Source organism: Salmo salar, chromosome 26 (genome assembly GCF_965601325.2).
Source record: "Salmo salar chromosome 26, fSalSal1, whole genome shotgun sequence".
Classification (NCBI taxonomy): Eukaryota; Metazoa; Chordata; class Actinopteri; order Salmoniformes; family Salmonidae; genus Salmo; species Salmo salar.
The window spans coordinates 16,444,387-16,468,813 of NC_138316.1; the positions used below are offsets into that span (position 1 = coordinate 16,444,387).

The 24,427-nt window shown below is 43.0% G+C and overlaps 1 protein-coding gene across 1 annotated transcript; it reads left to right on the top strand.

Annotated features, from left to right (window-relative positions):
- Positions 1–1,796: 1,796 nt before the first annotated feature.
- strc1 (stereocilin 1) lies at positions 1,797–24,405 on the top strand. The gene is made up of 25 exons (XM_014175442.3): positions 1,797–3,880; positions 4,401–4,466; positions 5,857–5,967; positions 6,137–6,291; positions 6,624–6,810; positions 9,980–10,095; positions 10,317–10,446; positions 10,639–10,821; positions 11,343–11,381; positions 11,936–12,106; positions 12,739–12,879; positions 13,659–13,720; positions 13,828–13,963; positions 14,103–14,188; positions 14,288–14,423; positions 14,540–14,736; positions 14,859–14,949; positions 15,238–15,418; positions 15,573–15,748; positions 15,920–16,075; positions 17,078–17,220; positions 21,214–21,362; positions 21,446–21,543; positions 21,675–21,825; positions 23,209–24,405. The coding sequence occupies exons 1-25, from the start codon at positions 1,841–1,843 to the stop codon at positions 23,292–23,294; spliced, it is 5,187 nt and encodes a 1,728-aa protein (XP_014030917.3). The 5' UTR covers positions 1,797–1,840; the 3' UTR covers positions 23,295–24,405.
- The last annotated feature ends 22 nt before the right edge of the window (positions 24,406–24,427 follow it).

The window sequence follows — 24,427 nt, forward strand, 5'->3', positions numbered from 1 at the left end:
ATACTAATTTTAATAGGATCTGAGTTAATGAACACGACGTATTAATATTTCATAACTGGCAGCAGTTTGTTTGCTAAATCCGTTCTGTGCATTTGACAGCCCTTCGTTAGCACCTTTTTTTTTTTTGCCACTGTTTCTAATCAAGCTACTTTTAGCTCATGGATAGAGTTTCAGGTGGACACGGGAGCGGTGATGGACGCGAAGGGGCAGGTAGAGATGATCGCTTAGCACGCTATGTAAGTGGACCACTACTTGGCAAAGCGTAAAAGGAATCTGAAGTAGGGAAGCAAGAACGGATACAGGGGAGACGACAAAATTGCTTTGACAAAGACTGGTGTTAGTTTTTTGACATTCCTGTAACTAAAATCAAAGGATGATTGGCATAACTATTGCCTTTGCAGTGAGCCTGGATAATAGGCCTAAAAGTGAATCTTTTTCTAAATCCACTGGATAGTTAGCATTTTTGTGGACTTCTCAAGCTACTTTTCCCCTATACTTTGAGAATGCTGCTAAGAATGCAAATATTTTTTGCTCTAAGCATCCTAGGTAAGTAAGTTAGGCTACTTGCATTCAGCTAACTTTGATAGGATTACAATTATAAAGCGAATTTACATATGTTTGAGGCATGCTATGTATTTGTTTTTTAGTGTTAATGTTTTTATTCTTCAGCTTAAATGTAGGATACTAGTTGGTGTATTTTATTTTATTATAGGGATGGTTTGCGACGCCGCAAGACCAGTGCGCTCATTGTCACGCGCTGTATCAAGAAAAGGTCCCGCAGAAGTCAGCAAGTTTGACAGAAACATAGAAGAATTGATAGAGCGAATACACGATTTATCCAACGAAAATCACAACGTTGATGCCAATACCAGGGGCGGTATCAGCGCAGACGAAATTTTAGAGGACCCACATGTCAGGACAGGTGGCACCGTGTTAGAGGGCATTGACTTGAGCGCTTATTATGGTGTTCTGGGCAAGTTATTTGACATGTATAGACCACTAATAGAAGATGGATTTATTGAAAACCTCCCTAAAACGTTTGTGTGCATTTTGTCTGGGAGAACGGACTGTGGCTTGGCGGCAGAATTGACAAAGACTGTATCACTTGAGCTTGGCAAACCGCTACTGTCGTTTCTATCATCTGTCAAATCTCAGACATGCACAAGAAGCAGTACAAGTTCAGAGTCACTTTTTCAAAGATCCTACCTCAGAGTAGACGATTCCACAGTAGAACAATTCAGTGCTTTTCAGGAGATAATGACTGCTTTGTCACATCTTTCCTTATCTGATAAAGTTATGTCTGCTTGGACTGGTCTAATAGACATGACATTTCGTACAATAGTGACACATGGTTCAGAATTCATATTGACGTTTCTCCAAACCCCAATGGACTATGTAAAAATAGCATTGCAATTTGGAATTGCAATTCCCTCTCTGGAACAAAATGAACAATGTCAGCAAGGTTGGTCAGTTTTGTTTTCTACTTGCACTTTCTTCATGTTAAGTTATGAATGTAATGTATACAGTTTTTATTAGACACTGTTTTTATTGTACATTTGCAGTATTTAATATGTATTTAATGCCCTGCCTTTTTTGTATAGGGGATCTAAAGCAGCTCCTGATGTGGTAAGCTGACAATGATGTGTGGAACCTTTCCTCTGTGAAACCTTTCATGTGATACCCTGAGATAAACATCATGGAAATGTTATGATGGATTAATGTTTATATATTTTTCCACTGACAGAGGAATATGACCTCCATATCCTTTCTAACTGACTACGTTTTATTCAGGGGTATACGTCACAATGTGAGCTGGTCCTTTGGTGACTCTATCCTGGATATGTTCCTGGCTCCAGAATCAACGCTGTGCAGCTACCCAGGCCCAGACTGCCAGAGCCTCCCCACAGTCTCCTTCAGCCGTACCCTCAAAGCGGTAGAGGACAACCCCACTGCCCTGCTGAGGTGTGACCACGACAACCTAGCCAGTTTCAACGACACCCTGTGCGCTGACATCATCACAGTGGGCCTACAGAGCTCCTCAACACTTTCCACTTTCTGCAACGCTCTGAGCATCCTGAACCCCACTGAGGTGGAACAGGTGTGGAGTAACACCTGTCATGTTATCCAGGCTCTACTGTTGCCCCTCCTGGAGGACAGGTCTGACTGCAGTGGGGACATCCCGCCCCCCCCTCCCCCAGGCCCACGGGTCTCAAGATCCCTCAGCCTCAGCCAGCTGCTGTGCAACTACGGCAACTGGACCAATGACGTGGACGCAGGCCTGGTGACACTGTGTAGTGAAAATGACAGGCATGAATTCATCCTAGCGGTGTGCAGCAATGTCCAGCTAATGCAGGCATTGATGAACAACAATCCTAACAATAGCTGGCTGTGGAATTTCTGTGTTAACTCCTCTGATGGATACATGGTGAGTCAGTTCTGTAGGTATCAGACCTGGACGGCGGAGACAGTCGACCCAACCATGGTGGCCGTCTGCTGGGACCAGGACAAGGAGAGGCTGAAGATCCTCCTCTGTCAGAACTTGGACTTCTTTACTGTTGTGTTTTCCCATGTCGACAACAACTGGCTGCAGCTGAACTGTACAGAAGCCCCGACACAGCCAGATATAAACTCTCTGGTGGCGGCTTCCTGCCAGTACTCAGAATGGCAAAACGTGATGGAAATCACCATAGAGATGATATCCATGTGCATCCAGAATGATGACAAGGGTTTTGTACTGGAGGTGTGCGCCAATGCCACCTTTCTGAAGAAACTGCTCCGTAATAGTGCTACTGTATGGGTTGGAGAATACTGCACTGTCTCCCTTAACTCTCCACCCACCAACCCGCCTGTGGTGTTCAGCGTCCTAGACTGGTGCAACTATGATAAGTGGAGCAAGGTGCTGGTGGACCCGTCGATGGTGGAGCTCTGCTGGCGACACGACCAGATGGGTTTTAATAAGAACGTGTGCTGCAACATGCCCCTGTTTGAGAAGCTCACCTTAGAGCCCCAGAACGAGTGGCTCATGTCTGTCTGTGTCGACAAGGAGACCAAGGACATCCTGCCCCAGGTGTGCCAATACTCTGACTGGAACAAGCCCATCATTGTAGACATGACTGACCTGGCTCTCTGTGCTGAGCTGGACTCTCTGAACTTCACTCAGAAGGTGTGCGCCAACGCCACGGTGCTCCAGAATCTGCTAGCCAACCCTGACAATACATGGCTATTGGCGTATTGTGTGAACCACACTGGCCCCGGCGGTGGAGGGGGACAGGGAGGAGGCCTGATGGGGTTTAAGCCAGTAGAACAATGCCAGTACCACAGCTGGGCAGTGGCACTTCCTGACGCCTCTCTCCTGACCCTGTGCTGGGACTACGACCAGGCCAACTTTGTCTCATCCATCTGCACCAACACTGGCCTACTCTCCCTGCTCACCAAGGAGCCCTACAGCCTGTGGGTGGGCACGCTCTGTACCAACTACACCAAAGGAAACAGCCAGGGAAAAACCAACAGCACCTCCGCAGACTCCCAGCCCTGCCTGGTCAGAGACATTGTGAGGAGGCTGAACTGGACTTGTACTGCAGACTTCAGCCCAGCCTGTCAGCCAGGCTCCAGTCAGACGCAGGCTCTGCAGCTGCTTTTGCGCTGCGGGGTGAAGGCCCTGCAGCATCGCTTGGAGGGTCTCCTGACCACACACATGGCCTCTGTGGTGGACCAGGCCACCAGTGTGACCGTGGTGCTGCTGGTGGCCCTGGAGGAGAGCCAGATGACGTCCCTACGTGTGACTGAAAACATCCGCTTCAATGTGCTAAAGTCTGTGGTGCTCTATCTAGAGAAGGAGACCAACTTTGACAACAAGAGGGTACTGCTGCAGTGCTTTGGGGTAGGTGGGCTGAGCAGACTATCTGCAGATAAAGAATTCCAACATTGTGTGTATTGTGAACTGCTACATTGAACAGTCTTGAATGAATGGTGGTCATCCATACATTTCCCTCAGGTCACAAACCTGTTTTCTGCTGTTTTGGCTTTTCAACTGATTCATGTCTAAGGACATTTAGATCGGACCCATTCTAGCCTAGTGGAAATGTCATATGACTAACTTAGAATCCTTTTTTTTTGTTTTTTTTGAGGTAACTAATCATCTATATCAATTACCATGAGGGCTATTGTTGTGTCAACAGACGGTGTACACAGTTTCACACATGTCATTGATAGTGGACATTAAATCTCTTCCCCTGGATGAGATTAACTGACATTGATGTGATTGAATGACAAACCAACACTAATCTCTAATCACTTGTGTTTATTATTGTTGATACTGTGTTGTTGCTGTTGTCCATCTTGATTTTTTTTTTCTTTAACCATTCAAATGATAAGCTTGAAGATTTGTTTGTCCGTAACAGAAAGTACTGACCAGTTTGATGCAGACAGGAAGACATGGGAACAGTGATGGATTTTTCCTCATCAAGGTGACAGAAATAGGACTGATACTTATTTGGTCCTTTTACATTTGTGACTGGTGATATAGTTACTAACAAATACACGCCCCTACATATTTATTTGGACAGTGAAGCTATAATGTTTAATTTTGCTCTATACTCCAGCATTTTGGATTTGAGATCAAATGTTTTATATGAGGCGACAGTACAGAATGTCCCCTTTTTATTTGAGGTATTTTTATACATATCTGTTTTACCGTTCAGAAATAAAACCACTTGATGTATCTAGTCCCCCCATTTGAAGACAAAAGTTTAGTGTTTGGTCCCATAGTCCTAGCACGCGATGAGTAGCATCATGGTGGAATCAACATTAATGCAGAAGTGTTCAGAAACATATTCTAATCTTATTGACAATAAAACGGACTCCAAAATGACACAATAGGTTATTTACCATTCATTTCTATTGGGCACAACATAATCTGAAACGCAACCAAAACAAAATGCAAATGCACCCAACAAGTGTGTAAGGTCAAAAGCTTGACGTAGTCATTGCGTGGAAAAAATATGGCACCAAATACTAAACTTTTGTCAAATTGTAATATGACCCCACCATCGAAAGGTGAGACTCTCACGAACACGTGTTTTGCTCTACGACGCCCACAAGCTTCACATCCCTCGTCTGAAGGTAACCCGGTTCCAGTTTAAAAAGGAATGATAATAATTTCCTGAGCTTTCTTATATCTCTCACATATAGGACAGACACTTCAAAACATACTTCCTTTTGATAAATTATTTGACTCTCTGTTTTGCTGTGTATGAATATGTTATTCAATGTGTTTCTATGGGCTAATAGCAGTGAGGCCAAATTCAATGTTTCATCAAATGTTTTTTCAATACTTTTTGGGATACCTACAGGGGTTCTAAAATTCTAAATCAAATAGCTAAATGATCCTTGGTATGACCATCTTAAAACAATTCCATAAGTTAGCATTGTAGAAAGCCAGCCCCAGGCCCTTAGACCATAAGTGCATTTGTCCAAATACTCATGACACCTTCAAATGGGGGGACTAGATACAGAGTGCTTTCAATTCTAAACAGTAAAACAGATATGTATGAAAATACCCTCAAATAAAAGGTGACATTCTGTACTGTCGCCTCATAAAATATCTAAAATGCTGGAGTATAGAGCCAAAGTGTAAAATGTTACCCTCACTGTCCAAATAAATACGTAGGGGAGTGTAACTCTTAGGACATGTCTGGACACGTCTCAAGGCGTGGTGATGGCTAAGTATGAGTATTTGTAATGTAGAGATTTTAAGTTCATTTATAATTTATTGTTACTTGTTGACAGTTTTTGTTATGATATTCTTGTCTGGCTTATGGGTGCTTGGTTTTAGTATGTGGTGTGATTCTGTTCCAGGAGTATTTCCGTATCCCTCTGGCCAGTCTGAGGCCAGTGCTGAGTGCAGTGGACATCACCACGGTCAGACAGATACTGCAGTACTTCAGCAGGAACCAGGGAACATTGCAGGTACTATCAGTTGTCCTCTTAGACAGGTCTTCCATGGAAAATACTAAGATCACTTGACCTCAATGGGACAACTTGATTGAATACGTTTTATAAAATAATTAAGTAAAATGTAGCGAAACCATTCTTATGTTCACACAAGATAATCACTTAATCTCGCTCTCTGTCCCAGTTTACAGATGACTACCTAGGCACCATGGTATCTGTGCTTTTCCAGACCCACTTGGTCAGGGACGGGAGTCTCTTTCCTGAACTGGTACCCCTACTTGCCCTGGTCAACCCTGCAGACATCCAGTCACTGCCCCCCTTACAGACCAACCTCATAGTGTAAGTTAAGCAGGCTTCTGATACAAGTCATCATGAGTCATGATGTCCTTGTGTGTTGGTCTCTGCATTATAGATGTACGTATAGTACTGAATGGCTATATAATCAAAGCTAATGGACTTAGACAGTTAATTACCCCCTCTATTCAGACACAAACAGACTCACAATATTGTAGTCATTTTCTATTTAAACTACAGCTTCGGCCTTAATTTAAATTGGATCATTTGAGTCTCTGAAAGAGATGTGCTTTCCCAGTCATGTTTTGCTCTTTGCTTTTTGTTCAGGTTAACAAGTATGTCCTACATTCCTCTATGCTCTCTCTCTCTATCTTCAGGAGAAATACCATCAACAGCAACATCAGGAGCCTGTCGGTGGAGCAGCGCAGGGCCTTTGGGAGGTGGTACAGCCGAGCCCTCAGCTCCCTCAACATGACAGCCGGCGGCCCCTCCTTCATCAGGGACACTGGTAACCTGATCGTCTACCTGCCCTTTCACAGCTTCCAGCACCTATCACCTGCTCAGGTAACAGACACGACACCTCTCTGTGAAACCAGAGCCTCCCCAGCCACAGCCAGGCAGTTGTCAGTGGTCTCCATTGTGTCAGTGGTTGTGGCCGTAGCCAATGTTCAATAAGTAAACATCGGAATGCATCAATTAAGAATGGCTATGTGAAGAATAGTGAGTGATCTTTCAATGCTTAAAATGTGAATATGATTGTTGCATGAAAAGTCAGGTCCAAAATGATTGGCGCCCTTGATAAAGATGGGCAAAAAAGACTGTATAAATTAAATAATACAAATACTGAGCTATATTGTATACAGAATTTGTATTTATTTTATACTAATACAATTGCTCAAAGAAAGAGATTTTGTTTAATAAGTACTACTTTTCTTTCTCAAAAATAGAGATCAAAATGATTGGCACCCCTGTTCTCAGAACCTTTCAATGCTTAACCTTGGATAATGGCATTGAGCCTTTTTTCTCAAATGTTTTATGAGAAAGAAGAACACATTGGGAGGTGATCTTAGACCATTCCTCCATACAGAATCTTTCCAGGTCCTTGATATCCTTTGTTTTCGCTTATGGACTGCCCTCTTCAATTCCAACCTCAGGTTTTCAATGGGGTTCATCAGGAGACTGAGATGGCCATTGTAAAATGTTGATTTTGTGGTCAATTAACTATTTCTTTGTGGATTTTGATGTGTGCTTTGGGTTATTGTCTTGCTCACAGATCCACTTGTGGCCAAGTTTCAACCTCCTGGCAGAGGCAACTAGGTTTTTGGCTTAGATGTCCTGGTCACTGGCATACCACAGCCTCCCGCAGCTCCTGCAATAATTGGAGGAAATTAGCTTTACAAATGCAAAATAGCATGATATTAGCTATAAAACTGCAACAACAAAAAATGAATTTGCCCCATGGCAAAATGTGTTGAATTGGAGGAAGTTAGCTGTTTTCCCTCATAACAAATCCTTAGACCTTGCTCAGACCTTGCTGAGCGCCCCGCAAAACTGCGGTACGACACTGGTTCTGGTACTGGGTTAAGTTTATTAAGTCGTTGGCCTTAAAGGTCCAGTGCAGTTAAAACTCATGGTTTTTTTGCCATATTGTATAACAGCTGATGAAATTTACACTGTAAAAGTGTGAAAAAGTGATCAGTGTTAGTTCCTGATAGTTGCTGGTTGAAAATGGGTTGAAATTCTATCCCACTTTTTGAGAAAAAAAATATAGTACTATTATAAACAATCTATTTCTCTGAGCAATTGTACTAGTATATATATATATATATACACACACACTACCGTTCAAAAGTTTGGGGTCACTTAGAAATGTCCTTGTTTTCCATGAAAACATACATGAAATGAGTTGCAAAATGAATAGGAAATATAGTCAAGCCGTTGACAAGTTACAAATAATGATTTTTAATTGAAATAATAATTGTGTCCTTCAAACTTTGCTTTCATCAAAGAATCCTCCATTTGCAGCAATTACAGCCTTGCGTACCTTTAGCATTCTAGTTGTCAATTTGTTGAGGTAATCTGAAGAGATTTCACCCCATGCTTCCTGAAGCACCTCCCACAGGTTGGATTGGCTTGATGGGAACTTCTTACGTACCATATGGTCAAGCTGCTCCCACAACAGCTCAATAGGGTTGAGATCTGGTGACTGTGCTGGCCACTCCATTGTAGACAGAATACCAGCTGACTGCTTCTTCCCTAAATAGTTCTTGCATAGTTTGGAGCTGTGCTTAGGGTCATTGTCCTGTTGTAGGAGGAAATTGGCTCCAATTAAGCGCCGTCCACAGGGTATGCCATGGCGTTGCAAAATGGAGTGATAGCCTTCCTCCTTCAAGATCCCTTTTACCCTACAAATCTCCCACTTTACCACTACCAAAGCACCCCCAGACCATCACATTGCCTCCACCATGCTTGACAGATGGCGTCAAGCACTCCTCCAGCATCTTTTCATTTTCATTCTCACGAATGTTCTTCTTTGTGATCCGAACACCTCAAACTTAGATTTGTCTGTCCTTAACACTTTTCTCAAATCTTCCTCTGTCCAGTGTCTGTTCTTTTGCCCATCTTAATCTTTTATTTTTATTGGCCAGTCTGAGATGTGGCTTTTTCTTTGCAACTCTGCCTAGAAGGCCAGCATCCCGGAGTCGCCTCTTCACTGTTGACGTTGAGACTGGTGTTTTGCGGGTACTATTTAATGAAGCTGCCAGTTGAGGACTTGTGAGTCGTCTGTTTCTCAAACTAGACACTCCAATGTACTTGTCCTCTTGCTCAGTTGTGCACCGGTGCCTCCCACTCTTTCTATTCTGGTTAGAGCCATTTTGCTCTGTTCTGTGACGGGAGTAGTACACAGCGTTGTATGAGATCTTCAGTTTCTTGGCAATTTCTCGCATGGAATAGCCTTCATTTCTCAGAACAAGAATAGACTGACGAGTTTCAGAAGAAAGTTATTTGTTTCTGGCCATTTTGAGCTTGTAATCGAACCCACAAATGCTGATGCTCGAGATACTCAACTAGTCTAAAGAAGGCCAGTTTTATTTCTTCTTTAATCAGAACAACAGTTTTCAGCTGTGCTAACATAATTGCAAAAGGGTTTTCTAATGATCAATTAGCCTTTTAAAATTATAAACTTGTATTAGCTAACACAACGTGCCATTGGAACACAGGAGTGATGGTTGCTGATAATGGGCCTCTGCACGCCTATGTAGATATTCCGTAAAAAATATGCCGTCTCCAGCTACAATAGTCATTTACAACATTAACAATGTCTACACTGTATTTCTGATCAACAAAAAACTTAAAAAACAAGGCCATTTCTAAGTGACCCCAAACTTTTTAACGGTTGTGTGTATGTGTGTTATATATATATATATATATCACACACACACACACACACACACACAATTTTTTTTTTTAATACAATAAAGCTCTTTTTTTTTATTATTATTTATTTTATCAAGTATTTGTTGCTCATCAAGGGTGACAATAATTTTGGACCTGACTGTATGTGTAAGGGGATGAGGTTGTACTGTGCAAAATTGTATGTGTATACAGTACAAAACAGTATGTTTAGGCCAATAGATTTTCATTGTCTTAATTTAAAACGGTATACAGTACGTTTTAATCATTGTGCACTGTCATTTTAAACCAGAGTTGGGTGGTGTTTCTTCTCTCCTAGCTGTTGGTTGGAATGGATGTGTTGCTGATGAACACCCTAAGCCACCTACAACAGCAGTTTGTGGCTGAGAGCCTCATAAGGACCTTCAGAAATCTAACAGTGGAACAATTCAGGAGGTCAGTGTCACAATATCTGATCGACGGTTGGTCATGTATCCTGTCTTACAGAAACATTCGGTTTCAAACATTAATCTAATTTGAGTGTATGCGTTTTCAAGAAATTACTTTCTGTAGTCCTATGAAACGCAACATTCTGGTAGACACTGAAGTAACCAACTGTTTGGGATCCAAAAGTATCTATGGATATGCTTGAGTAATTATCATCTTTGTATCCCTAGGCTTGGCAACCTGACGTGTCTGTCAGACCCAAAGGACCTGCAGGTGTACAGAAACACAGAGGCCTTCTCTGTGATTCAGGACAACATTAGGGCATGTGTTTCCCAGGGCCTCAGGGGCCCCAGTGACATGGTAAGTGGAGCTGTCACAGAAAGAACTACTTTCTTTTTCACCGCAAAGTTGAAGGTGAAACTCATATGGGTATGAGTGAAGCAGACTAATCCATGGGTTTAATTTCTTGTTTGCACTTTGTGTCTTGATTCCTGTGTAAATATGTGTGTGTGTGTGTGTGTGTGTGTTATGCTTTTGACCATCCCTCTTCAGATCTCCAGCTTGTTCCTGAATGGGAGTGAGCTTCAGTCTCCTGGCTCTCTCTCCGCCGGCCGAGTGTCTCAGCTGGCTCCCTTCTTGCCCTGGCTGGGTGTGGACTTCCTGCAGAAGCTCAGCCAATCCCAGCTCAGCCCTGCGCTGACAGCCCTGGCCTCTGTGCCCTTCACTCCTGCACAGGTAGAAGCTCATCATCAGTCGTCACAAGCATCCTCTCATCAGAGAGAGAGCTCTAATGGAGCACCTTCTGTTTGGTTTTCATACCTGATTGGGTTTTCTCAGTGCTGCCCGGCTCCGGTAACAGAGGGTGGGGATGATTATGGGGTTAGAATGGGGGTTGGTTAGTAGGGGCTTTGTGACAGCTCACAAGCAGCCAGTTTGCAGCAATCTGACCCCAGGTGAGGTGAGGGGGGTTCTGGAGGTGCCTTGACCTTTTGATTACAGAAGCACAACTAACCCCACATTTTCAATGTGCGCCTTGCGGCTGCTGCCTGCCATATGCCATAAGGGGCCTTAGTCAATGGAATGGTAGGGTGGGGAAACAAAATCAGAAAATAAAGCATTTGTTTTTGTCTTGAGCCCAGTGGGCTATTCTTCCTTTTCCCAAGTAGTTTCCATCTTCATAATGCAGATGTTAATAAAACAGAGTTAAGACCAGTCATAATGATTTGTTCCATCTTCTTTTTGTGATGTCATTCTAGGCCAGTGTAATTGTGGACAAAGTGTCTCTAAACAACAGTGTAAGTATTATTTCAGTTTTTGGCTTTCTGTTTTAGAAAGGGATTGTAAACAGGGTTGCGTATTGTCTCAGATATGGTATGCTAGATGTTTGAGAGTGTCTCTGTTTCAGTGTAATGCCTCTGTGCATAGTAATGGTCCATTCTGAGCCAGCTGGCCCAAAGCCTAGTGCAGCCTGGCCAGGGGTGACTCAAGGACAAACACTATCACCATGGCAAACCACACAACCTTGTCAAGATGTATGTTTCCTACTTCATTATACACCAGATGACACTCTCTACCTGTATTATCTTAGTATCTAATGGCTGTATAGTGTTACAAAGAACAAGACCAATTTGTCAAAGGTATCTTTTGTATCTAGTTTCATTTAACAGATGATTTTTGCATTATTAAAAGTGTTTGAATGATGAGTTAGAAATGGACTATCCGTCTTTCTTTCTCCATATCTTGCTCCTCCATTCCCTGCCCCCCCCCCCACTCTTTCATATCCCCAACCTTCCCTTCTCGCTCTCTCTCTCCTGCTCACTCCCTCTCTCCCTCCTTGTGTCCCTTCTAGCTGGCTCTGCCGGGGCAGCTGCAGAAGCTGGGCTCTCTGGTGAGTGGGGTGAAGGTTGAGACTCTGTGGAACTTGCCCTCTGACATCCTGCTGTCCTCTCTGCCTGACATCGCCCTGCACACGCCGGGCCTCAACCCCTCACAGGCCAACACCATCACCACCAAACTCTGGGTACGGCCTTAGAGGGACTCACCAACACTGACCCCCATCCTCACAAACAGCGACATGCTCACTCATACTAAATGAAGACAGTCCACAAGGTACACAGTAACGTGGCTTCGGCCGTACGCTGCTACTCTTGGCTCAGTGCGAGGTATGTTTACAAGGCTCTGAGTATGCATACATAACCATTGGAGAGGGAACAGAGTGGAGGAGAGCAAGGTGGAGTGTGGAGGGGGACCGCAGCTGGCATGCCCAGGTGTACCCAGGCTCCTCCTGCCTGGCAGTCAGATAGGGGTGATGTGGCCCTGTCCCAGCTGGAGCTGTATGCTCCATAAGGACCAGAACCAGGTATAGACTGACACACTGGGCAGGCTCAGCATTGGGCTGTTTCTTAGAGAGGAGGTGCCAACTATGCATGAATTAGGTCACTCTGACACATTTGTAATTACTCCTCTTTTGTTTGCCTGAGTTATTTTGTATGGTTTGTGAACATGTATTTACATTCCACCAACATATTGTGTGTACCGCTAGTGTTTGTCAGAAGCCCATTTAGTCACCATTGAAATCTGCGTGTTTATCTTTTGAATTGGTGTTGTTTAGTCACTATACTCTATGTCTGTGTTGTGTTGACCTTTGTCCAGGACTCACCAGAGGTGACTGGCTGGTTGGATAAGGTGGAGCCCCTGCTCCCCAGCACCCCTCTACTCAGTGTGCTGACCAGGGCTAGTCTGCTGTTGACCAACAGAACCTTGGCAGGAAGACGAGCCTGGAACACTCAGCAGGTATGAGCTGACTCCTGTCCTCTCTGCTCCAGCAATACCTGTGACCTGCAAGTCATTTTCAAGGGGATACAATTCATGCATATCAGTATAGGAGCATCTACATATCCCTAAATACTTTGTGATTTTTATCGCCCAATGATATTTAGAGATTTGAAAAGGATTTCCGAGTGTGTGTCTAAAGATGTCAGCACGTTACGCAATGTGGGTCTCTCCTCTGTCATGCAGAGGTGTGTGTGACACGGTCTTGATTAGATGTTAAATAATTAACCGTCAGTGGAGAGGTCGGCCTGTTGTATAACCCCTGCCCTGACTGTTTAAATAGGCTGTTCTATGTTCTGAACACACACAGCGTATCTGTGACTGTCAACAGACACACACACACACACACCAGGTCCCAGCTCTCACAATGCGGTGGTGTCTCAGACGGGCTGATGGCCCTCTCCCTCCTGCTAGCCTAGCGCTGGCCTGGTCTGTTTCACCACACTGGCCATGAAAGCTGCCCTATAATCCCCTGTCTGTTGCTACTAATGGGCCTGAGGGCGGCCTGCCAGCACCATTAAATCACATCTCCCAAATCCTGCATGTTCATGCGCACTGTGTGAAGTGGCAAAGCACAACAACACTGTGCTACTGAATTTACTACACACCTCAAAACCGTATTCCAAAACTGCCAATCACCTCTATAGCACTGCGGGGTATTCTCTCTCCGGCTGTCTCTACGTGTGTTGGGAGATGGTTTGTGATCAATACTAATGATCGCTTCTGGTTTCTTTTCCCAGGCTAAAACTCTTTTTAAAGAAGCAGTGAAGACCATGCCCAATCTTTCCACTGAGACGTTTCTGTGAGTGCATATCTACGTCAACATAGCTGCAGTTGATTTATGACTAACTTCTTGTGAATGTGCTCCCATTCATATTTGTGATCTATTTTGTCTCTCTGGTTATACAGTGCCCTTGGAAGCATTGCTCGAGGTGTAAGCTGCACAGCCCTGCGACAGCTCTTCCGGGACAAGCCAACATTTTCCTCAATGCGGAGTGTCCTTGCATTCATGAAAAAGCAGTCTGTTCCTCTCCATTCCTCACTGGTAGATGAGCAAATACTTGACCAAATTCCTCTGAGCCAGATAATTGAGTTAACAGTGGAACCATGCCAGATGTCAGGTATAAAGATAGCTGTTGTATAAGCGTACTTGACAACCCTCATGCTTTTGTCATGACTTACAGAAAAAGTGCATAATCGAGGAGCTGTACTACTTTGACTTCTCTGAGCTGCTGGGAGAGTTTGGCGCTCAGATCGCACTGGCCCTGCCGTGAGTCGGTCTTACTGCCATTAATCATCACTACAGATGGTTTGAGCATCAACAATGCATCACTGTCAACTTTGTGTGTGTGTGTGTATGCATTTGTAGGGTGAACACTATTAAGAAGTTCCCTGCCGACATGATGGACACTCTCAGGAAGATGATTGTGAAGGACTCCCATCACTTCCTGCTCCTACCCAGTAAAAAACAGGAAATTCTGGTGGACAAGATGGTGCAGAGACTTGTCAGTACCCTCTCCTGTACCCCATTACTGCTAACACATTCAGCCTGGGGTTTAGCTTTGGTGTCTTCATGTTGAAAATGATTTACAGGTATAAGTTGAAAATGTTCTCCCCCCAGGGCATGTACACGGGGGAGTTCACTGAGGATGAGTTCCGTTCACTGGGCATCATGGCGACCTACGTAGTGGATGAAGTGTTTCTGCAGCTGGTGCGGCGCTTCTTTGTGGAGAGCCTTGAGTTCCTCCGAGAGTTCTGCTATAACAGCAGCAAGAGGGACATCGTCGCACAGATCCTACAGGAGCCAGGCACTTTCGGGTACTGTAGCAACCTCTTAAACAACCACCCCACATTACAGCACACACCCCATTTAACCTTTCGTTATAACTCCTCTGTCTCCTCACATCAAATGAAAAATGAGCCTTTCTGTGTGCTCTTAGCCCCATTCAGAACTGGACCACTGAGACACTCAATCAAGTGGACAGATTCTTATTCTTCCTTCCCAAAGAGATGCTGCAGCAGATTCCCCAGGTACGTTTCCTGCTCTACTTTTCCCTCAGTCTTTAACACATCCATTTCCATTATTTATTCAACGTTAGTTCCTTTGCAATTGATTTGACCATTGTCATGATTCATTTATTTGGGTGTCCTTAAAGTTATTGAGAGGTGTTACAATTGCTACACGACACCAGGAATCAGGAAAGGATGGATTTGTAAAAGAATCTTGCAGGTGTCCACTGACAGGACTCCTAGAGGTGTCAGGTGCTATGCTGCCCTGGCCTGTTGGCCCCTAGTCAGGCTGTGTGTGTATGTCCTCAGGCCCTGATGACCCAGGGGCGTATAGAGAGGCTGTTTCTGAGTCAGCGCCGGTGGGAGTCGGGTGCTGTTGGGGCCCTCTGCATTCAGGGTCGGGACCAGGTTGAACAGACACAGCTGTTTGAGAGGCAACAGTTTGTTCTTCAGAACTTCCTGGGTTTTCTCAAAGGGGGGCAGGTCACACGTGAGTGCCACTCTGTCTCACATTGAGACTTCTGTCTAAGTCCCCAACCTTACTGCCAAAGAGATGAACATAAGACTCTTTTGTGAAATGTTTACATACATTTCCCTCTGTATACAGTATTACCATCTGTTTTTGTCCATTTGTCTCTGCCCAGCTCCTGCATTGATGCCCACATGTGAAAAGCTGCGTGCAACACAGCCTTCAGCCTGGAGTACAGACAGCTTGACAGGCATGTCGTCTGCCGCCTTCAGCTGTAGTCTAGAGCTCTTTGGCCAGGACCCCTTCTTTTCAGCATACCAACAGAAATTACTCCTCCAGAAAACTAAAGAGGTACATATTTTACCCATAACAAGAAACATCACTGTAGTTCCTATGTAAAAATCACCTTGTACCACATGCAAAATGGGTCCAGTGTCTGATTTATCCGTCTTCTGTTGGTGCTCTGGTTGCATTAACAAACAGAGGCTGTTTCTTTGTTCTTTTTCTCTGTGTTGTCTGTAGATCTATGGAGCGGCCAGCTCCTTCTCCTCGTCTGTGATTACTCAGCTGGGTCGTATAGCCTCCCAGCTTTCAGTGGCAGAGCTGAGTGTGATCCGGCTGTCTGAGCTGAGCACCATCTCTGCACTGGGGGCAGTCAGCACCTGGAACAGCAGACAGGTAGCTAGCAATCAGTCTGACAATCTGGTTCAATGTTTTTGTTTCTCTGTGTGTAGTTTGTGTAGTCCTGATGTTTTTGAATGTCGGTAACACTTTACTTGACACCTGGCGTCATAACACGTTATGACACGGTCATAATCATGTCATAATATGTCCTAACGGCTGACATAACTTGTCATGACCCATATATTTACGCCTGTTGTGACATATATTGCATTATTTTATGGCTGGTTATGACATCTTCATAAGAGTGTCAAACCCCATATTTATTCAAATTAGTTTCTTCCTTGACAAGAATTTTTATTTCAGGTTGAAAGTTTTTCTTAAATCCATTGTTGTTGCAATGAATTCTTTACAGTTATGTTTTTTTCATATTTTAAATGACTTGTAGAAAATGCACTTTATGACACTGTCAAGAAGCATTATGACCGTCATAATCATATAAGGCAAATAGGCCCATCACGTACATGCCCTTATATCAGTCATCAGTAAAAAAAGAGGGTGTCTTGTCCTGCTCCTGAAATCTGCTCCTGCATTCATCCCAGTCATCTGCAACAGAGCATTGGGGTAGGTGCATGTCTGACATCAATGTGTGCGTAATTAGAACACTAATTTAATATGGTCAATTTCCTTCTTTTTTTTTCTATAACGTAAACATACTGTTGACATGTAGGCTATGGTGTAATGGAATGTTTTGCCTTGTGTGGTACATTTTGTACATTTTGACACTCTTATGTAGGTGTCATAACCAGCCATAAAATAACGCAATATATGTCACAACAGGTCTAAATATGTCATGACAGTGTTATGACTATATTATAACAGGTTCTGACACGTCATGTCAGCTGTTATGACACACAGTATTATTGCATTGTTATGACGATGTCATAAGACTTTATGACAATGGGTGTCAAGTAAAGTGTTATCTGAATGTCTTACCTGCTTTGGTGTGCATTTGTGTGATTGTGGTGCCTATTGCAATCCTTGTCTCTCCTGTCCCAGCTGGCTGTGCTGTCCTCCTCTGTGCTCATCTCAACCCAGGTGGCTCCTAGTCAGCTGGACTCCAGCACCCTGGTGGCTATGGGACACATACTGTGTGGGATCAAGGTCTCAGACATGCGCTCCCTGAATGCAGTGGAGTTCAGGTGAGATTAGAGACATACTCAAATCAGTGAGAGGGACCGACATGAGAGAGGGAGTGTTATAGGTGCTGTGTTTTTACCATTAAAAAGAGTTTGCATTTACACATTTTTCATGTGAAACCTCCCCTATGTGTGTCTTCTTAACCCTTATCCAACCTGTTTCTCCCTCCTGTCATTCTACATCCTGTAACCAATGATGTACTGTATATGGGGAATTCTATAAGTAATGGGGCCATTGTGTGACATTGGATCAACATTTCAAAATGGTTTGAAACAAAAATAAAAAGGATTTTTATGCAGTTCCACATGTGTACTTAAAGGAATAAAAGTAAATGTATGCAAATTGTCCCATAACTCCACCTATAGAACAACATAGGCACTTTATGCAGGGTTCATACAGACATTGGCAAGTAAAATTCAAGGACTTTCAGGGACTTTTTCAAGCACTTAATTGTAATTTTCAAGGACCTCAATGTTAATGTAGAATTTATATAATTGTACATGTAGGGCCTAATATAGAACTTCCCCCAAAAAGCATGCAATAAGTGTCAAAAAACGAAACCATTAGCACTTTAAGATTAATGCAGCCCATGTGGCTGACGCAGGCACACAATAAATCCATAAATAGCGATATCATTAATCTCAGCATCGCTGTTTTTATGATGAGAAAGTGACCAAAAACCAAAGTTCCTTTTTCAATGGAAGGATTTGTATGGAAAGTCAAGTTGGGGCGGGGCAGAACAATTTTTGGGGGCCTTGCTACAGACTGCCATATCGGTCTGCTGATACAGGACTAGTAAAGGCTCACTGCACTACTTTTGTGAGAATATTTTATGAATATTTATTTTCAATTCTTATTTTTCAGGGGGTGCTGCATCACCCTCACTTCCTGAGTCTATGAGGCCTATTCCAGCACTTGAATTTCTGAGCTCCAAGTTCAAGTAGGCTACTTCAAGCCCTTTGTATTGTTTACAATTGCAGGTCTAACATGGGAAAACTAAATGTATTTGTCATGTTATTTCATTACAAGATCATTGTGAATAAGCCCACTAGACTATGTAATTTGTTGTCATTATATCCAGAATCATTCATAGGAATTGCGTTGGGTGTGCAATAGTCTATCCTACACAATTGCGCACAGTAGACTTGGCTTCCAATCTGAGGCACAAAAACATATGAAAACATTAACTCTACCTTGATGCTTTCTCTGTTAAAGCTAACAGACAACAAACAGATGATCAGCATCAATTTGCTAGAGATCGTGGATCCAGGCACAACTGTCTTCACTGGCGTAACGAATGCGACACAAATATTCTGGACATTTCTCACAAACACCTTTTTTTTCCAGAACTTGGTCAGTTGCATCGCATGCGCTATTGCTATAGCTGTTCATCACTTGACTGTCATTCGGAAAATTCCTTCCTGGATCTGATGATGATGATGTGTTAAAATATCATGGCGTAACTAGTAATATAATTAGTAGAAACATAATATAATTTAAAAGTATGCATTAAGGTGTCTGTAATAGAATAAACATAGCAAAAATAAACGTAGATATTGAATGCATTTCTATAACTTCCCAAAAAATGTTACTATGATGGGAGTACCAAGATGGGGATGCGGTGGCTTCAAAACACTGCCCTCTGTCAGTCATCTAGTGTATATGTGACATATGTTAATCGTACTCTCCTTGCTTTGTGTTTTGTTCAAAGAAATCACCCCAGCCAGTGGTCCCAGCTGAGCATTACTTATTATCTGTAGTTAAATAGGAAACAGCACGTTAGTTTTGCAGGGCTTAATGATGTTGATGGCTGTTGATGGTAAAATCCCTTGCATCACATTTTCATACTGGGCATAAACAAAATACAATACAAAATATAACATGTGTAAATACCTGTCATTAAATAGGAAACAGCACGTTAGTTGTGCAGGGCTTAATTATGTTGATGGCTGTCGATGGTAAAATCTGTAGCATGAAAACAACTGTTAGCAGTGGGCTTATGTGACCATTACATCCGTGCATGCTAGCTAAAACACTTATATACACCAATCAAATACCAAAGCACATCCCAGAAAGCCCCTCAATCCCTAACAGGTACCATATACCCACACATGTATAAATCAGAAATGTACAGCAAACTTGTACACATTGTAAAATAGAATACAGTATTCAGAACTCGACCTACCCCTTGCATCACATTTTCATACTGGGGAGACCTGACGTTCGCGATCTCCCCCTATCTGCAAGCGGGGCCAATAACAACACGCCTTATTGTCATCGGAATTCAACCAATCAATAAGAAGGCTTGAACATTAAATACACATTTCATTCGAGGCAAGTGGAAACATAACCAACCCTGTTACATATATACACTGCTCAAAAAAATAAAGGGAACACTTAAACAACACAATGTAACTCCAAGTCAATCACACTTCTGTGAAATCAAACTGTCCACTTAGGAAGCAACACTGATTGACAATAAATTTCACATGCTGTTGTGCAAATGGAATAGACAACAGGTGGAAATTATAGGCAATTAGCAAGACACCCCCAATAAAGGAGTGGTTCTGCAGGTGGTGACCACAGACCACTTCTCAGTTCCTATGCTTCCTGGCTGATGTTTTGGTCACTTTTGAATGCTGGCGGTGCTTTCATTCTAGTGGTAGCATGAGATGGAGTCTACAACCCACACAAGTGGCTCAGGTAGTGCAGCTCATCCAGGATGGCACATCAATGCGAGCTGTGGCAAGAAGGTTTGCTGTGTCTGTCAGCGTAGTGTCCAGAGCATGGAGGCGCTACCAGGAGACAGGCCAGTACATCAGGAGACGTGGAGGAGGCCGTAGGAGGGCAACAATCCAGCAGCAGGACCACTACCTCCGCCTTTGTGCAAGGAGGAGCAGGAGAAGCACTGCCAGAGCCCTGCAAAATGACCTCCAGCAGGCCACAAATGTGCATGTGTCTGCTCAAACGGTCAGAAACAGACTCCATGAGGGTGGTATGAGGGCCCGACGTCCACAGGTGGGGGTTGTGCTTACTGCCCAACACCGTGCAGGACGTTTGGCATTTGCCAGAGAACACCAAGATTGGCAAATTCGGCACTGGCGCCCTGTGCTCTTCACAGATGAAAGCAGGTTCACACTGAGCACATGTGACAGACGTGACAGAGTCTGGAGACGCCGTGGAGAACGTTCTGCTGCCTGCAACATCCTCCAGCATGACCGGTTTGGCGGTGGGTCAGTCATGGTGTGGGGTGGCATTTCTTTGGGGGGCCGCACAGCCCTCCATGTGCTCGCCAGAGGTAGCCTGACTGCCATTAGGTACCGAGATGAGATCCTCAGACCCTTTGTGAGACCATATGCTGGTGCGGTTGGCCCTGGGTTCCTCCTAATGCAAGACAATGCTAGACCTCATGTGGCTGGAGTGTGTCAGCAGTTCCTACAAGAGGAAGGCATTGATGCTATGGACTGGCCCGCCCGTTCCCCAGACCTGAATCCAATTGAGCACATCTGGGACATCATGTCTCGCTCCATCCACCAACGCCACGTTGCACCACAGACTGTCCAGGAGTTGGCGGATGCTTTAGTCCAGGTCTGGGAGGAGATCCCTCAGGAGACCATCCGCCACCTCATCAGGAGCATGCCCAGGCGTTGTAGGGAGGTCATACAGGCACGTGGAGGCCACACACACTACTGAGCCTCATTTTGACTTGTTTTAAGGACATTACATCAAAGTTGGATCAGCCTGTAGTGTGGTTTTCCACTTTAATTTTGAGTGTGACTCCAAATCCAGACCTCCATGGGTTGATAAATTGGATTTCCATTGATTTATTTTTGTGTGATTTTGTTGTCAGCACATTCAACTATGTAAAGAAAAAAGTATTTAATAAGATTATTTCTTTCATTCAGATCTAGGATGTGTTTAAGTGTTCCCTTTATTTTTTTGAGCAGTATATAAATAATTGTCTGTAACTCACCTCTCCCCCCTCCTGACTGCAGTAAGGCAGTTCTGTGGCTGGGCCGTCTGCGGCTGTCCTGTTCAGAAGAGCAGCAACAGGCTTTAACGGGACTGCTGATCCATAGCCTGGCTTTTGGACCCGTTAGCTCCTGGGGCCCTGAGGTCTTCATTGAGGTTGGAGCACTGGCAGGTACATGACATGCCTTTTTGTTGTTTTGCTACCACAAATATGACTACTGCCTGAAATTAGTTTCAACCTCTTACAATCTGCAGCTGGCCTCCCAGATATGGCCATGTCTTCTTTGGTGAGGGAGCAGATTGAAGGATTTACACCTCTGGCTGTGTCCCTCATCCGGGCAGACAAGTTTGCTGTAAGTGTGAGGATTCAAAATGCCTATGATTCAATAACACATGTCAGTTTATCCTCAATGTTTTGTATTGCCCCCTATCAAATTGTTGTTTTTCTATGTTGTGTTCATGTGAGTTGTCCGTGTCTCCTCAGGTCGTGTTTGACCCAGCCCAGATCAGCATGTTCTCCTATGAACAGGCCAAAGCGGTGACTGAAGCCCAGCGCTTGTGTTTGTCCCCTGTGCAGCTGACAGCTATGTCTATGGTGCTGACCATCTGGGAAGACAAACCTGTTGACTTCCGTGGTAATTAACTTTCACCTACTGAAATGTTTCAAGTGTACACCATTTCCCTAGATGATTTTCATTTGTGTGGCAGCCTCGGGAAACCCTTCATATCGTGAAATGTTTATTTTTTTTTAAAGCTACCTTGAACAAATACAAAGTAGATGCAGGTAGTGAAGGCCTGGTAAGTTTTATAAAGTCTAGCTAATACATTGTGTACTTAACTAGCTAACTAACTAGCGTAATATACTGTTCATTGCTTTCTCCTCATTGAAGATGCTCTCATCTATCCATCCATGATGAAGTGACAGAAGATCATAAGATAATGATTGATTACCGGTAATTCAAATAATGATTGATTACCGGTAATTCAGAGCATATTGGCAGGTTTGCTCAAAGTAATGACAACTATCTAAATCAAACAACAAGCAATATCACTATTTATCTGATAAGTCAGCTTCAACGATGATTGATCAAATATATTTAAGTTTGATGATTGACTAACTACAAAAAGGAAAGAATGCTACAATGACAAGAGCCCAATCCAATGTACACCCCTTCTCGCCTGTGCACTCATTCACACCCCCTCAAAGAAAAGCAGTGGGGATTGGTATAACTGTGTTGGTAGATAATTAATCTACATACACCTATCCTATTTTACATCTTTGAGAGGAGTGAAGGTGAGTGGCCAGGGCTAGCAGAAATTGGATGCAGCTCAAAATGACAGATAATGACAGTAAGATGCCTCTTGCTTCCACCAAGTTTTAGAATAGGATCTCAATTGCTTTGTTACTTAAAATCAAAATAATTCTGAACTGCTGAAATTACTGCAATACTGTTTATATATTTTGATCCCTTTTCATGTAATTTTGGCAGCTAATAGGACCTACCCACTGATCAAGAAACATCGGAAGAAAGTGTGAACTACTTTAATGAACTTTTGCTCCGGCGAAGCCTACAGCTACTTATACACAAATGAAAATGGGAAATGAACTATTTTACTTAAGTAATCATACAATATGTTTTACATTAGAATAAAATAAAGGGTTTAAAGTATCCAAAACAACCAAAATCTCAATTTTCAACTATGGGCTTTGTCCCAATAATGAGGGCGTGATATCCGATGGGTTTTCGTAGTCTGCTTGACATGTTTCACTGAAGCTGACATTGTCTTGATCTTAGCAGAGTGTAATTAAATGAGATGCCTATTATGTCAGTACATACTTTCAGCATGTATATTTTGTAACTTTGAGTCTGAATAAGAGGAGGAATCAGGATCTAGTTGAAGAAGGACAGCTCAAGCAAAGGTTTGAGGGAGTGTTGGATGTAGGATGCTTGTATTGTTGTTGAGTTTGTCGCCATACAGCTACTATGTTGCTTTTGTGTTTGTGTGTCCTCATGCAGGCAGTTCATCAGGGCTGGCACTGTGCCCTAGTCCTCTCTGTCATCTTCTGGGACTGCTGATGGTGCTGTTAGTTTCTGCTCTGTAATGGCCTCCCCTTCTGATGGATAACCCCCTTACTCCCAATGGGCCACGAGGACTCTCTCCCACACAACTACCATGTTAAACAATAAGTGTCATATATTTGAGTAGCCCTGCAGGCTATTGTAATGTATGATTTGATAATGGGTGGATATTTATTTCTATCAGCAAATCATATCAAATTGGTCACACACATATTTAACAGATTGTATTACTGGTGTAGCGAAATGCTTGTGTACCTAGCTCCAACAGTGCAGTAATATCTAACAATTCACAACAATACAAACACATCTAAAAGTCAAAATATTGGAATTAAGAAATATATAAATATTAGGACAAGCAATGTCGGAGTGGCATTGACTAAAATACATCAGAATAGAATACACTATATACATATGAGATGAGTAAAGCAGTATGTCAACATTATTAAAGTGACCAGTGATTCTATGTATATAGGGCAGTAGCCTCTAAGGTGCAGGGTTGAGTAACCGGCTAGTGATAGCTAATTAACAGTCAGATGGCCTTGAGATAGAAGCTATTTTTCAGTCTCTTAGTCCCAGCTTTGATTCACCTGTACTGACCTCGCCTTCTGAAGAGCCATCCATTTGCTATTGGCCTATTCTCTGAGTGAAGAAAAAAATATTTCTGCATTTTATTGCACATTGCTGAGTTGTAGTCGTCAGTTTAGGCTGACAGTTATTTTGTTAGGTTTAAGGTTGAATAACATCTTATTTTATTGCTTAAATGTAATTGTTTTAAATGGAAAGAGAAGGGTAATCATGTGTTTCTATCTCAAAGTGCAGTGATATTTTCTATTATTTGAGCATTATGTTTCTAAATTGTTTTTAAATCCTTGTCTATCTGTAAAGTATTTCGGCAACAATTTACATTGTGCTTTATAAAGGGTATGTTAGTGGTTTATAAGTAGCCCAGTAGACTCCTTTCTAAAGTTAAGTGTTACAGAAATATTGGTAACACAAAAATAATCTAGCCTATATAACACTCTCATTGCAAATCTTTTTGGGGCATTTATTCCATGTATTGTAATTGCTGTGAGTTTTGTTTTGTGTGAATGCTCAGGCAAAAATATGTTGCTAATAAATAACTTCTACATTGTATTCCTAAAATATGTTTAATATC